At 37.6% G+C, this 15,895-nt stretch overlaps 1 protein-coding gene across 2 annotated transcripts in view; it reads right to left on the bottom strand.

Moving 5' to 3' along the window:
* Window positions 1-15,895, bottom strand: part of PDE7B (phosphodiesterase 7B) — a 316,929-nt gene that overhangs the window by 275,709 nt on the left and 25,325 nt on the right. The window contains exon 1 of one of the 2 annotated variants that reach the window (XM_045499733.1): window positions 11,411-11,560. The exons of the other annotated variant lie outside the window; for it this stretch is intronic. Within the exon in view, the coding sequence (XP_045355689.1) occupies window positions 11,411-11,545 (135 nt within the window). The 5' untranslated portion in view covers window positions 11,546-11,560. Of the gene's footprint in view, window positions 1-11,410; window positions 11,561-15,895 lie in introns of those variants that run through there. 2 annotated transcript variants of the gene reach the window in all.

The raw sequence follows: 15,895 nt of genomic DNA, 5'->3' as shown, positions 1-15,895 counted from the left end.
CATTTTTTAATTGGATTGCTTTTGTTTGTTTATGTGTCATTGAGCTGTATGAGCTCTTTATATAGTTTGGATATTAACCCCTTATTGGATATATCGTTTGCAAACAATTTCTCCCATTCAGTAGGCTGCCTTTGTATTTTGTTGGTGTTTCCCTTCACTGTGCAGAAACCTTTTCATTTGATGTAGTCCCATTTGTTTATTTTTGCTTTTACTGCCATTGTCTTTGGAGTCAAATCAAAAAAATATCACCAAAAGCAATGCCAAAGAACTTACTGCTTGTTTTCTTCTGGGAGATGTGGTTTTTGGTCTAACTTTCAAATCTAGTATTCGTTTTCAAAATTCAACTTCTTGGGTATCAATGATAGATCATGTGCTCTTCTAGCTGGAGGTGTGGGGGTGGGGCAGGAGGAATTACAATAATAAAAACAACTAGCACACGTTCTTCCCCCCTGGAGCTTACAGTCTAGCTGTGGTAAGCATAGCAAAAGACACAAGGTAAATATGGCAGGCTCCTTTCAAAAGAGTTTGAAATCTAGGGGAGAAGGTGGCAGATATATAATTACAAAGTAGAAAATGCTTTCTTTTCTTAACTAGGGTTATTATAAAAATCCCTTGGCGGGGTGGGGGGGGGGGTTGGGGATTTTTCAAAATTCACATGCCTGAGTTTCACTCCAGACCCAAATGAATAAAAATGATTGTCAGTGGAACGCTGGCATGAAACACTTTCTCCAGATGATTCTGGTATGGACCTCTGGTTAAGAACTCCTAGTCTGGAAGTCCTTTTAATCTCTTGCCTCAATTGACTCTGACTTCATTGTAATACATTCATGACTTTAACAATGCTCTGAAGGTTGCCTTGCTTTTCTCAGCATTACTAATGAGATATGTGGATGGAATTCTTAACCCATGGTAAGAATAGATAAAATTAACTGGCCATTTTAATGTCTGGCATATACATTCTTCCTTTGTCCCTAATGATCTATGACTTTATGTAGACTCATCTCCATAAGGATTTTTATTTTAACGAGTGTCACTCTTTCAGATTCTTTTCATTTATCATTTCTTATTACTCTTGGGTTCTCATCTTGAAATTATAAGTATTGCTTCTGTTTTGAAGTCTAGTTTTCCTAACACAGCACAATATTGCAGTTACGATCTTGTCAGAAAGATTAGGAATATCTCTGCTCATTGGCTTGGCCTGGGAGAAAACATATGGCACCTGTAAACACAGCATCACTTGTGGAATGTGACATGGTAAAGTCAAAACACATCGTACTCCGTGAAGATGTGTAACCAAAGCCTGTTTGCAGCAGAAACCCTCTGAATCCTGCAAGCAGGTGAAAAAAGGGCTTGTCATGTCACTTCCCATTGCAAGAAAGGAAACTATGCCTTTCTGCTGTACTACTAACTTAAAAATAATATATGAATAAACACTTGAACTTTTAGTAGTTTCTCGGAGAAGGGGTTGCTCATGAGTCGAGAATCATGAGTAGAGCAGGGGCACCCAAAATATCACAGCACTCAGGTGACCAGGGCCATTTTCAGATTAGCAATTTCTGCATTTTCCTCCATGGACTTCGAAAAGTGTCTGTTTGCTTTCCTGGGCTCAATACAACTTGTCCCACACCAACAAAAAAAAGCGAGGCTGCATTCGCTTCCTCTTTCAATCCTTCTCCACATTTTTCTCCTTCTACTTATTTTTGTAGATCTATAATGATCTCAGGGAAGATGATGCTGATCCTTGGAGAGTTATGATGCACACTTAAAAATGCTAGGTGTACTGATGGGCATTCTGGGTTACTAGTGGAGTCAAACTGCACATTTGAGGCTATGCATATTTTCTTACCCTGCCGAACATGAATCATTTACATTCACCAGAGTGAAACAAATCCATAGCAGTGCTCTCATCTGCTACTTTGGCCTGTCTGAATGCACAGAAGATTCACAGCTCTAAATACCACAGGGAATGCCTAGAACCTGTCCAATGAACTTGCGATGTTAACAAATCAGAGACTAAAGAACAGTTTTGACTTGTCCACCACATTCCAAAACTATGTTTCTTTAGAAATCTCTGATAATAGAACTTTTTCTTTGAAAATGTTGTTTGAACAGAGCAAGTTTGTAAATTATTATGTATCATACATACTACAAATTAAAAAAAGAATATAACTGATGTCCTTCCCTTATTCACACCCTGAGGTTAGTGTGAAAAAGAAGCAAGATCTTCCAGCTGGAGCAAGCTGGACAGAGTGGGCTCAGAGCCAGGGTCCTCTCGGGTCAGACTGGCAGTGGTTCGGCAAGAGCCTGAATTGGTTTAGACCTACATTCTGATATAGGCCTGGGGCTTCTGTTGGTAGAGCATATTATCCAAACCTCAGGATTCCTCCAGAATGAACCAGTTTCCTGAAGGGAGCCTTAAGACATCCTTGAGAATCTACCAATTGGCATGACCTGTGGAGATCAAACTGCCGAGTGAAGAGATTCCATTTATGTTCTAAGGCAAACTCCAGAAAAGAAGTTCTCCTCCACACTGAATTTAGGTTCAAAAACAAGTAGAATATGTTGCTACCATAGTAAAGGAAGATTACAAACAAATAGTAAAATTTAGAGGAGGAAAGAAGGCTTATAGGGACTATTTCATTGCGGGTTAGTCAAGAAGGAGTACCATTCCATTTTTTAAAGCTTTATTGAGGTATAGTTTATACACCATAAAATGCACCACTGGAAGTCTGAAGTTCTACAACTGTCAGTTTATCCAGTGGTGCAACCATCTCCACAATCCACTTTTAGATAATTTCCATCATCTTCTAAAATATCCTGTTGTTCAGTTTGCAGTGAGTTGCCATTCTGACCCCCAGCCTCAGCAGGTACTCATCTGCTCTGTCTGTAAACTGGTCTTTTAAAAGACATTTCATATAAATGGCATCATGCAATATGTGGTCTTCTGTCCTGATTTATTTCACTTGCATAATGTTTTGGAGGTTTATCCAATTGATGAATAGATTCTATTAAGTGGATAGCCCATATTATTTTTACCCATTCACCAGCTAATAAGCATTTGAATTGTTTCTAGTTATTGGCTATTATGAATAACACTTATATGAACATTCACATACAAGTCTTGGTGTGGACATATGTTTTAATTTTTCTTGTGTCGGTACCAAGGAGTGGAATTGCTGGGCCATATGGTAAGCAAACATGATTTTTAAGAACTGTCAAACTGGTTTTCTAAAGTGGCTGTACCATTTTATATTCCCACTGGAAATATATGAGACTTTCAGTTTCTCTATATCTTCACTGACCTTTTGTATTGTCAGATTTTTGGAACATAGCTATTTCTAGTGGACATGTAATGATATCTCACCGTGATTATAGTTTTCAGTTCCCTAATAACTAATGATATGGAGCATCCTTTCATATGCTTATTAGCTATTTGTAAATCTCGTGTTTTGGAGAGAGGATTTACCAACTTCTTCATGTCACATTAGCTGGATGGCCCACCCATCTCCTCCATCTTGAAATGTTCTCTTGTTTTGTCTTCTGGGGCACTATGCACTTAAACTTCTCATCCTCTCTCTGGCCACTCATTATTAGTGTTTGTTATCCCCTCTTCCTCCACTTGACTTTTAAAAGCTGGCGTTTCTCAGGGTTTAGTTTTTAGATTCTCTTCACTTCTCACTTTATTGTTTTCTCATTCATGTTATTTAAAAAAAATAATGTATATTCATTTTTGAGAGAGAGAAAGAGAGAGAGAGAGCACGAGCATGGGAGGGGCAGAGAGAGAGAGAGAGAGACACAGAATCTGAAACAGGCTCCAGGCTCTGAGCTGTCAGCACAGAGCCTGACACAGGGCTCAAATTCATGAAATGTGAAATCATGACCTGAGCCGAAGTCAGACGCTTAACCAACTGAGCCACCCAGGAGCCCTTAATTTATGTCATTTTTCTTCAAATGTCAGAGTCATGATGTTAGTTTCCAAATTTATATCTGTAACCCAGACTTCTTTTCAGAGTTATAATCAATATTCTGACTGCCTCCATAAATACTTCACTTGAATAAGTCATAAGTATCCTAAATTCTGCAACATGCCCAGAACGGAACAACAGTCTTCTCCATAAGACCTTCTCATTCTCCTTCCTTCTTTGCTTCCTTCCTAACTTCTGCCCTTTCTCCCTTCCTCCCTCTTTCCCACAATCCCTCCCTCCCTTTCTCTGTGCCTCCTCCTCCTCATTCTTCTCCAGTATTCTCCATCAAAGTAGTGATACAATAAGCTCAGCTGCTCCAGCCATAATCCTAGGAATCATACCTGATATTTTTCTTTGTCACATTCCACATTCAACCATTCATTACTCCCTAATAGCTCTACCTTCAAAGTATGCATCAAGGGGTGCCTGGGTGGCTCAGTCGGTTGAGCATCTGACTTTTAATTTCCGCTCAGGTCATGATCTCACAGCCCGTGAGACTGAGCCCCGCATCAGATTCTGCACTGGAGCCTGCTTGCGATTCTCTCTCTCTCTCTCTCTCTCTCTCTCTCTCTCTCTCTCTCAAAATAAATAAATAAGCATTTAAAAAAAAACAAAGTATGCATCAAATCCGTCAGTTATTTTCCATCTCCTTTCTCCCCCCCTCCCCCACCTTAGTACAGTCATCATTGCTGGGCAGACTGCAAGAATCTTCCTATAAATTTATTCTCCACATGCCAGTGAGAGAAATATCTTTAAAATAAAATTCTGATCATGTTGCCTCCTTTAATATGGACACACACACACACACACACACACACACTTAAAATCAGTTAATTGCTTCCCATTTCTTTTAGACTAAAATCTGGAAAACATAACATAACCTGGAAGAGCATCACTCAAGCCTTGTCTAGAGCCATTCCTTCCTCTCTTCTGAAGTCCAGCCATAACAGCCTTCTCTTTCTCTTCTGAAGTTGAGTATATGCTGTTTCCTCTGTCAGCAAAACCTCTCCCCAATCTGCTTCAGCTGATCAACGTCTATGCAACTTTGCATTCCTCTTTAACTAAATGTCTCTTCATCGAGAAAGACTTTGGATTACCTAGTATTCATTCCCCTGCTTAAGCACTCCAATCATAACATGTACTTCCCTTATCCTAGGTGTAAACAAGTAGTTATTTACATGGTTATTGATATAATGCTTATTCCTCAGATTCTCAACTCCATGAAAATAAGAACTCTGATTTTTCATCACTGCATCTCTTGAGCCTAGAAGAGCTAGCTCAAAACAGGTGCTAATGAGTATTGTTTGTTTAAATGAAGCAGTAAGTAAATTAATGCCTTGAAGTTCTCTTCGAGAATACCAAGACATATTTTCTCTAACCGAGAATGAGGAATAATTATGAAAATTCATCTGGATTGAATATTTTTAAAAATTCACTTCTAACTCAGAAACCTCATAATTTTAGGGGCTCCTGGTTGGCTCAGTCAGTTAAGCGTCCGACTTCGGCTCAGGTCATGATCTTGCAGTCCGTGAGTTTGAGCCCCGTATCAGGCTCTGTGCTGACAGCTCAAAGCCTGGAGCCTGCTTCAGATTCTGTGTCTCCCTCTCTCTCTGCCCCTCCCCCACTTGTGCTCTGTCTCTCTCTCTCTGCCAAAAATAAATAAATATTAACAAAAAATTAAGAAATCTCATAACTTTAGACATTGATAGTACCTATGTTTGTTTTCCTTAAGTGTATGTTCCTTGGGTTGGATCATGTTAATTACATTTGTCTTCTGGGTATTCAGAAACCATAGTTGGAAAAGGATTTACAAACATTGAAAAACAGAGCCACCCATACTTCACTGTTGACAGTTTTACTTCTTTGATCTATGTTTCTAAATAATCCAAGATAGTGACATTTATTTTATACCATAATAACCATAAATGAATAACAAAAAATTATTTTAACGATATTTATATCTATATATCCATATCTGTATCTATATCTACATAATCTTATATATATACATCCTCCTAGGTTTGCCAGAGCTCAGAGATGTCAGATAATTTATCATGTTACAAAGATAATTACCCAGAAGTATAGGTATAAGCCCTTGGAAGCAGCACAACATAATGGTTACACACTTAGACTTTGCAATTGGAATGATCTGATTGGGTGGCCTTGGGCAGATGACTTGGTTCTTCTAAGCCCCCATATTTTTATCTTCATAAGAGGCTCATTAGGATCGTAGGTTATTGTAACAATTACATGAGATAACAGATAAAAGTACTCAGTGCACTAGCTGGCAGGGAGTAAGAATTTAATTAGGTTAATAGTATTAGAGATGGAGAGAATTAAGAGATGGTATTCCAAAAGAAGAAATGAGGTAGGTAAACCCAAAGAAATATCCAAGGAAATTGTAAGCATAGTGGAGTAAAGAATTGGAGAGTAGCAGGAGATGAATTGTCATAAGGTAGGTTGTGACCAGATAATAGAGGAATCTAGACATAAGGCCAAAAGATTGAATTTGGTGCTAAAAACAATGAGAAGCTATAGAGAAAGAAATATATGAGATTTCTTAGTTTACACCAGGCTTAGACCTGGCTCTAAGAAACTGCCATAAGTTATGCTTATTTGGAGCAACTAACTAGGCTTTTCCAAATGTGGATAATAGCGAGGGTATAGATCAGCATAGCTAATTAAGCCCTTTTCAAGAAAAGAAAGCCCTTAATTAAAATAGTGTCTATAAATACTGGTTAATAACAAAGTATAAGCCTTTGATTAACAATTTTGATAGCAGAATGTAGTATGGACGTTTAAATAAATACCAACACCTAAGTGTATATTTAGTATCTTTTCTTTGTCAATACTGTGTTACCATCATTACTTAATCTAACGGGTATATTCACTTTCCCAATCTAAGCACATTTCAGGTTCTCTTATTTTTTCTAGTGGGATCACAGTTTAGGGAAGAATTCTTTTTTCTTAGGTTTATGCAATTAATCTGCAGAGAAATTATAAAATACCCCAAAGCAAGACTTAATATTGTATCTCCAGCTCCTAGCATGAAACTTTACCCAGTACAAATGCTCAGCAAATATTTGTAAATATTTGTTAAGGGAAAGAAGGCAGGAAGGAAGGAAGAAAGAGAAGGAAGGAAATATTGTTACTGTCCCATAGAGGTCCATTTGTCACAGATGTTGCCTCTCCAAAGGGCTGTCTCTTATTTTCCTCAATATTTAAAATTTTTTAAAGAGAACTGCTTATAAATGGAGATAAGCACTGGTTTTGTGACAGGTTAATGTAGGAAAAGTGATATTTCCAAAAATGAAATATAGAATTGACTGATAATAGAGAGACCAAAGCCTGGAAGACCATTGAAAAGATGTTTGCCATTATACAGCTTCACTGAGATGCACCTTTAAGCCAAGGTGGTAGCAGTGAGAAGGGAAAAAAAGCAGATTCTCAGGCCATCATGAAGAAAGACTCATTGAACATCATGAATATTTGGCTGTAAGGGTGGAGGGAAGTGAAAAATTCGGAGATATCAAATATGACTAAAACCAGTCTCTGAAATAGAGAAGAACAGAAATATGATGACAGACTAGAAAATCAAGAGTAGAGTTGGATCTGGAACTTTAGAAGGTCCAGGATGCAATTTCACACAAGTTAAAGAAAGAGCCAGCACGGAAATCCCCCTGGCTTTTACATGAGTTGATATGGGTTCTGCCACTGACTAGCTACAAGATTGTAGGGGACACCCGTAATTTGCTGGGTGTAAACTCTTCATCTGTAGAATGCTACGTGGGTTAACTGGTCCCTATAGTCCTTTTAACTCAGAATTTCTAATTTTGTTAATTTGACTCTTAGGCAGACAGACCAGAGGCAGAGAGTGAAAGACAGAGAATGGATGGGGCATCAGGAATCACGAAAAGAGCAGCAGAAGACAATGAAAAAGATACATGCATGACTTAGGGCCCTACTGTTCAATAAATGTCTTTTGACTAATGAGTAAGATTAGAAATATAAAGTGTTCCCAAGAACAAGGGAAGAGTGGGTTCTAGAAAAAAATGCTGCTGCCAACAGCATTAAATGCCACAGTGAGTAAAAGAGAATAAAACCCAACAAGGGCTTCTGGATTTGGTGTGTAGGATACCAGTGACCTTAAGAAGGTACCGGGGGGAGGGGGGACGCCTGGGTGGCTCAGTCGGTTAGGCGTCCGACTTCAGCTCAGGTCATGATCTTGCAGTCTGTGAGTTTGAGCCCCGCATCGGGCTCTGTGCTGACAGCTCAGAGTCTGGAGCCTGTTTTGGATTCTGTCTCCCTCTCTCTCTGACCCTCTCCCATTCATGCTCTGTTTCTCTCTGTCTCAAAAATAAATAAATGTTAAAAAAATTAAAAAAAAAAAGAAGGTACTGGGACCAGGGACAGATTTTGACATGAATTCTAACAGCTGTGGTTAAAGAAGGATACAAGAAGGGTCCAATTTGACTGTGGAGGGAGAACAAAGCTAAAGTATCACAATTCCAGATCTCAGATATACTACAAAGCTTTAGTAATCAAAACAGTACTGTGCTGGCACAGAAATAGACACATAGATCAATGGAATAGGATAGTGAGCCCAGAAATAAACCCATGCTTATGTAATCAATTAATCAACCACAAAAAAGCCAAGAATATACAATCGGAAAAAGACAGTCTCTTCAACAAATGGTGTTGAGAAAACTGGACAGCTACATGCAAAATAATGAAACTGAACCACTTTCTTACACAATACACAAAAACAAACTCAAAATGGTTAAAGACCTAAATATGGGATCTGAACCCATAAAAATACTAGAAGAGAATACAGGTAATAATTTCTCTGACATCAGTTGTGGCAGCATTTTTCCAAATATGTCTCCTCAGGCAAGGGAAACAAAGGATAAAATAAACTATTGGGACTACATAAAAATAAAGATAGCCTACTGAATGGGATAAGATAAATATTAAATAAATAAATATTCATTTTTTTCAGAGTTTAGCTCCTCTTCTCCCTTTATATTCTCTTTACATTTTGCCCACATCAGATAATTTTAATTCCAGTAAAATAAGACATCACTTTCTATATTTGAGGCCCATGCCTTGGATAGCCTAAGTATTTATATTATAAATTCTCAAAACTTCATATTTTCCAAATATTTCAGCATTCCCACCCTTCCAAGTTGATCAGGTACAGCAGTGTGATAAGTAAGGTTGGTCCCTGCCTGCCACAAGCTCCCTCTTGCCCTTCCCTCCCTGTGACCTAGTGACACTCAAACACACAAAAGGAATCCACTCATATCTTCTGTTTGTATATTCCACTCTGGCCTCCCTGACAACAAAGGCACTTGAGCCATACTATTACTTGCTATTTACCCAAGGAAAACAAAAAACACTAATTTGAGAAGAAATATGCACCCCTATTTTTATTGAAGCATTATTTACAATAGCTAAGATAAAGAAGCAACATAAGTGTCCATTGGTAGATGAATGGATAAAGAAGACATGATACACACACACACACACACACACACACACACACACACACTGGAACATTATTCAGCCATATTAAAGGATGAGATCTTGCCATTTGTGGCAACAAGGATGGACCTAGTGGGTATCATGCTATGTGAAATAAGTGAGACTGAGAAAGACAAACACCATATGACTTCACTCATATGTGGAATCTAAAAACAAAACAAATGAATAAACAAAAAGCAGAATCAGACTTATAAATACAAAGAAACCGATCACTGCCTGAGGGAAGGTGGTGGGGAGATGGGTAAAATGGGTGAAAGGGAGTTCAGATGCAGACTTCTAGTTATGGAATGAAAAAGTCATAATAATAAATAAAAGGTACAGCACAGGGAATATAGTCAATGGTATTGCAGTGACATTGTATGGTGACAGATGGTAGCCATACTTGGGGTGAGCATAGCATAACATGTAGAGATGTTGAATCACTATGTTGTAAACCTGAAACTAATGTAACATTGTGTGTCAACTAAACCCAAAAAATTAAAAATAAAAAAAAACTGCTCTAAAAAAGAAAGCCTACTAAAAATAGATAATAATCTTCATTCTCACGATAGAAACAATCTGGTTAACAAAATAAAAATTACAACTCAAAAGTGGTAAAGAGCCTGCCTTCTGAAGCTGCATGGTACACGCAGTGGAAAAACTGCTTTAAAACCTGCATAGACACGTGGAAAAGATTGGATACTTTTACCTTCATCACCATTATTTTATTTGAGAAGTGAAAATTGCTATACATGGAAATCTTAAGGAAAAAAGTGTTGTAATCCATCTGTTCAGTCTGCGAAGTATACTTATCACTGAATAGGGTTTAAATTGAGGATATAAGAAAAAGTGGCAGAAGGATTGATAAATGGAAAGGGAGAAATTGAGAATGTTCAAACTGAAAGAAACATAGTGGAAGATAATTTGATATTGAAGGGAAACAAACAAACAAGGGGCCAGGAAGCAGGAGAAAGGAGGGAAAGAAATATAATCTTTTCTCAGCTGAAGACTTTTTACATGAATTGCATAGAATGTTTTGGTCAGCACTATGAAGAATTTAGGGAAGCAGGAGGTAATTTAACAAAAGTTTTTGTTCTCAGGTGGTCACATTGTATGCTAATAAACAAGGGCTGGGTGTGATGCAGATATCCGAGAGGAGAATTAGTCACGAACATTACACTTCAGCTTTGAGTGATTCCCCTAGACAAATCAGGCCAGCTGTCTCACTTCTCATCCCAAATCTAATCACTTGCACATTTAAATCTGACTTGAGGAATGGTTCCACAGCATATTATTAAATATACAGGAAAAGGACTTTACTGCTACATAATAAGGAATACACTTATTCTAAACCTGTTCTACAAATTGAAGCAAGAGGGAGGGTGGGAGAGGTTAAGGTAAAGAGGTTGTCTTCAATTTAGTTTTCAACAATGTGTAACAAAAAGAGTTGTATAATTATTTCAATTACACAATGCAATTATTTAAACTGCATTCTTCTAGAGTAGTTTGAGTTTCTCTAATATAGATTAGATTTCCCTGTAATATAGAGAAAGAGGAAGGAAGAGTCAGAGATGCTGCTAGTGCCTTGTAAACAGATTCCATTCTGGTGTCGGGGCAAGTCGGCTTTCTTATAGTAAACTTCGGCTTTATTAGCATATTGCTCTTTATTGTCTTAAAGCCTATGGTTTCTCTAGATTTACACATCATGGTGGTAGGTATGTGATGTTAAAAACATTGCAGGACCTGGATATTAACGTGCAGATTCCAGCCCTGAACTTAACTTTTTTTTTTTTTTTTACAAAATTGTGATTCCAACACAGACTCTGTCAAAGACATACCTGCCATGTAGCCTGATAAAACAGCACAGACCAATTGCATGTTCCAAAACTTAAATGCAATAAAAGCAAATGATGCATACCCACCCTGTGGGGCCTCTGTACTTCCCAGACTCCGAAATACACTGAGGGAAATGTGCAAACACCAAGCCTGGTCTGAGATTTACCCTGACATGACTCTTGCCTGGAAAAGAAAAAAAAAATATTTTTCCTTTTCGGCATTTCTGAGATTGGAAGTATTAGCAAACTTATAATTTTGTTTATTCACTGGCTGAACTCTAGTATTATCTAGATTGCAAAGAAAGCATCCAGACAACTGCCTTCTTCCTGCTTGCCTCACCCCCTGAATGCAACTTTCCCTCTCTCTCTAGCAGCCCCAAATGGACATTATTTAGCTAAGCTGTTTGAAATCCCCTCTGCTGAAGGATTTCTTTTATGTGGGAATCTTGGCTTCAATTTTCTTTGCCTTTCTCAACTCAAGGGCCCAGTGGATGATCAGCTCCAAATTCCTTTTGCTGAAATTCCAGGATAGAGGAATAAAGACAAACGTACTTCTTCATACTCAGCATGGTGCTCCCACGCCTCAGTTTCAATCCTGTTATACTTTCGGTTTTCCCACTTCCCATCTGAAACCTCCTTCTAGCCATCAGATTGTCTGCAGTGTTTCCCCTACTTCTACACGTTCAATTTACCATTCCGACTGGTCATACTCTTGCCTGGGATGTTCCTTCTCTAACTGGTTAAAAAGTGACCCTTGATTCCATCCATGTAAACATATGCTACTTGGCTCATGGTGTCTGCTCAGCAAGTGTTTGCTAGATGAATAAACTCAAGAGACCCTCAAGTTATTCACCAACATTTCTGCTCCCAAAGAATGGGGACAAGAGTGGAGACTTCCCCAAGTAGATTCTCTGTTTGGTGGACTAGCTGAGGTCCATGTTTTTTCTTCTTTCGACCTTCCCTCTGAACCCTGTTTTGTTGACAGGCATCTCAAGCCAAAGAGGGTCAGGCTGGGCATTTATAGGAGTGATGAGCGTCAGCAACATTAGTATGTGATTTGTGGGTGAATTTTCAGTATGTGCATGAAAACAAAGATAAGTGAATTTTCTAGACCACCTGCCTTCATGGCTTGCTCACTGTTCTGCTCCACTATATTAACAGAAAAATCAAGACTTTGGGGTTGTCCTTATTTAATTTTTTGGTAGATATTTATATTTTTATGTAATTTTATGCACACAGAAATTTATTTCTGTTTATATCTCTCTCACTGTCTCAAAGTCCTTTATGTAGGCAAATACCAATATGATCTGCAAGCTTACAACTTATGGAATCTCTATATTGAGTTGGTAGGAATACTTGTTGATTGCTACAGGGTGACTGGGCACTCTTTCTCTAAGCTGTCAGTATGTGCACTTATAGGCACAGGGAATGCCCTCCCCTATTGCCTTCAAATTATTCTTTGTCTCACTTGTGCATATTTTGGCTCTCCAACTATATTTTCTTAAGGGCAAGGATTATGTCTTAAAACAGTATTCTTTTACATCAACATTGAGCAAAATCTGGTCTTTATAGTTAGGTGTCTAAAAATGCTACTGAGATGAGTCCTGGTTAAACATTTTTTACAAAGTGCATTAATAAAATACCTCTCTTTTTGTAGGTCCTGCAGAATTTGCCTGAGCTAATGAAGAAGTGGCACTGTTTTGAGAGCTTCACAGTATCAGTATGTAAACAGACCTTGAGTTCTAGGCCTGGTTTCCTTGCTGATCAGTTCTAAATATTATTATTTACTATAGGTGTTGATGTTTTGACTGGTTTAAGTTTTTCTTTAAAAAAAAGATACACAAGTTTGGAGAATTGTTATCTGTTCCCTTGTTTGTTTGTAGAGGGGAAAAGGTCTATTTACTTCATTCCTTCTACAGAACAAAATATTTTATATTTAATATGATACTTTTTGAAGCAATAAAAGGCTTCTTATTCATCTTTGTCCCTTTTTCCTTCATGCCATGGTATACCCAGTTCATAGTAACCATTCAATAACTGCTTAAATGCTTTTTATTATTAATAATTACATAAGGCCTTTAAAAGCATATGAAAATGGGAAACCACAAAGTCAAAAATGGATGAAATTGGTCACATAAAATTTTACATGGGTAAGAAAACACAATAAACAAATTCGAAAAAGGAAATATAAATCTCAAATATATTCAAGATACACGACAAAGGGCTAGTGTTCATAAATGTAAAAAAGCTCTCAGGTGTCAAATATAAAAAATGAGCAGGCCAATAAGAATACGGGAAAAAGTGTTACAAGTAAATGCCAATGACCAGGAGCATGTAAAATTATTTCTTCACTAATAATTACATAAAACAAATTAAGTAACCTACCACTTTTCACTCATCAGGTCTTCAAATAATCAAATAATTGATATTATACATTTTTGGTAAAGGTAAGGGAAAAAGATACCCTTATTTGTTGTGGGTAAGAATAAAAATGGTGAAAAAAACCCAACTTAGGTACTATCTTTTAAAATTTAACGGCTAAGCGCTATCACAATAGCCAAATTATGGAAAGATCCCAAATGTCCATCAATTGATGAATGGATAAAGAAGATGTGGTTTATATATACAATGCAATACTACTTGGCAATAAGAAAGAATGAAATTCTGCCATTTGCAACAACGTGGATGAACTGGAGGGTTTTATGCTAAGTGAAATAAATCAGTCAGAGAAAGACAGAGATCATATGTTTTCACTCATACGTAGAACAGGAGAAACTTAACAGAAGACCAGGGGGAAGGGAAGGGAAAAAATAGTTTCAAATAGAGTGGGAGGTAAACCATAAGAGACTTTTAAATACAGAGAACATACTGAGTGTTGATGTGGGGGGTTGGCGGGGGAGAGGGGAAAATGTGTGATGGGCATTGAGGAGGGCTTGTTGGGATGAGTACTGGGTGTTGTATGTAAGCGATGAATCATGGGAATCTACTCCCGAAGCCAAGAGCACACTGTATACACTGTATGTTAGCTAATGACGATAAATTATATTTAAAAAAATAAAATAAAATTTAACTGCTAAAAGTTTTTACCCATAAATTCTAGTAATAGGATTTTATTCCAGAAACACACTAGCAATAAATATGTAAGAACATAGATGAAATAATGTTTATTGCATTCTTTGAATAGTGATATCCTGTAAGCAGATATCTATCTAAACGAGTTTGGAAAAATAAATATAAAAGAATGAGTTAGACCTATGTTCATGTCTGGCTACAGAAAAAGTGTCAAAGTTATTTTAAGTATAAAAGCAAGTTATGATAGCATATTTAGTATGATCTTACTTTATAAAATTGAAGTATATGTTAAATATCTTGGAATATTCATTCCAACAACATGAGGACTGATCTAGATAGACTTCTTTCCACCTATAAACACACTTTAGAAATAAAAGTTTAAGATATGTAACAAAAGTTGTAAATACCTTATTAAACATAAAACAAAGAAAAGAAAGTCCTTAAGAACCAGAGCAAACAGGGAACTTAAATCCAGGGGTTCTGGTCATGAGAGACTGTGCAACCAATGGGGTGTTGTAGTAGATGCTGGGAGTTTCCTACCACATCCTTTGGGCCTTTTAGGGTGCTCCTGCTGATTTGCAATGGCCAGGATCCACATCTCTGTAACTTGGAGCTTTCTTTCCCCACAACTCTGGAAAGTTGCTCTGACTGCATGTGGCATGTTGGAAATGCCAGAGAATAATACTTCCTCCCTCCCCAGCCCTAGTAACCCTCAACCAATGATTCCCCAGATATGGTTTACACAACCCTTTGTGGTAGGTTAATTATGAGGCATGTGTTTGCACCGTTTCCCAGAATTCCCCACTTTAATTGTGCATTGACATAGCTGGCTTACATACACACTTTCTAGTGGTTTCCTTCACCTCTCTTCCACTCACTTCCCCTCTGTCTTACTAGGATGCTGAGTAGCCCCCCCCCCCCAAAGTCTATATGCTCTTGAATTTTTGTCTTAAGATTGGCTTTTGGGGGAACCAAAAGTAAGAAAGATGTTAATAACTCGTAAGTATAGGACTGAGATTTTAGTGTTCATTCAAAGACCGAAGTGAAGAAAACTGGAACCAAGAAGTTTCATTAACATAATCCTGGGTTGTCCCTCAAGGAAAGGAGAAATACAGGTCTTTGCTCATCATTCCAGGGAAATGGCAAGCCAGTCTCTTTGTGCTATACAGAGAAAAAAAACCAACTCACATGAGAAATTGAGAACCAAGACCTGAGTCTGGCTTTTAAATGGTATTGGAATGTAAAGTGTAAAAAATAAATGTATGAACTGGTTCTAAAATGGCAAAATTCCTGGGATACTATTTGGAAGAAAACACAAAACATATAAGACATGAAAAAATGTAAATCCTTGCTGAAAGTAAGCTAAACAATTTTAAAGATACAATTAATAAAAGCAAATTCATCAAGTGCCAGTAGACAGGAGAGTTCGAACACAGGCTAATAACACAATATGAAGGAATCCACAAAACAGGTAGGCTAAACATCATTGGAAATAAATAA

Source organism: Leopardus geoffroyi, chromosome B2 (assembly GCF_018350155.1).
Source record: "Leopardus geoffroyi isolate Oge1 chromosome B2, O.geoffroyi_Oge1_pat1.0, whole genome shotgun sequence".
Classification (NCBI taxonomy): Eukaryota; Metazoa; Chordata; class Mammalia; order Carnivora; family Felidae; genus Leopardus; species Leopardus geoffroyi.
Note: the sequence above shows the minus strand (reverse complement) of the source record. Positions and strands in the feature narration are given on the sequence as shown.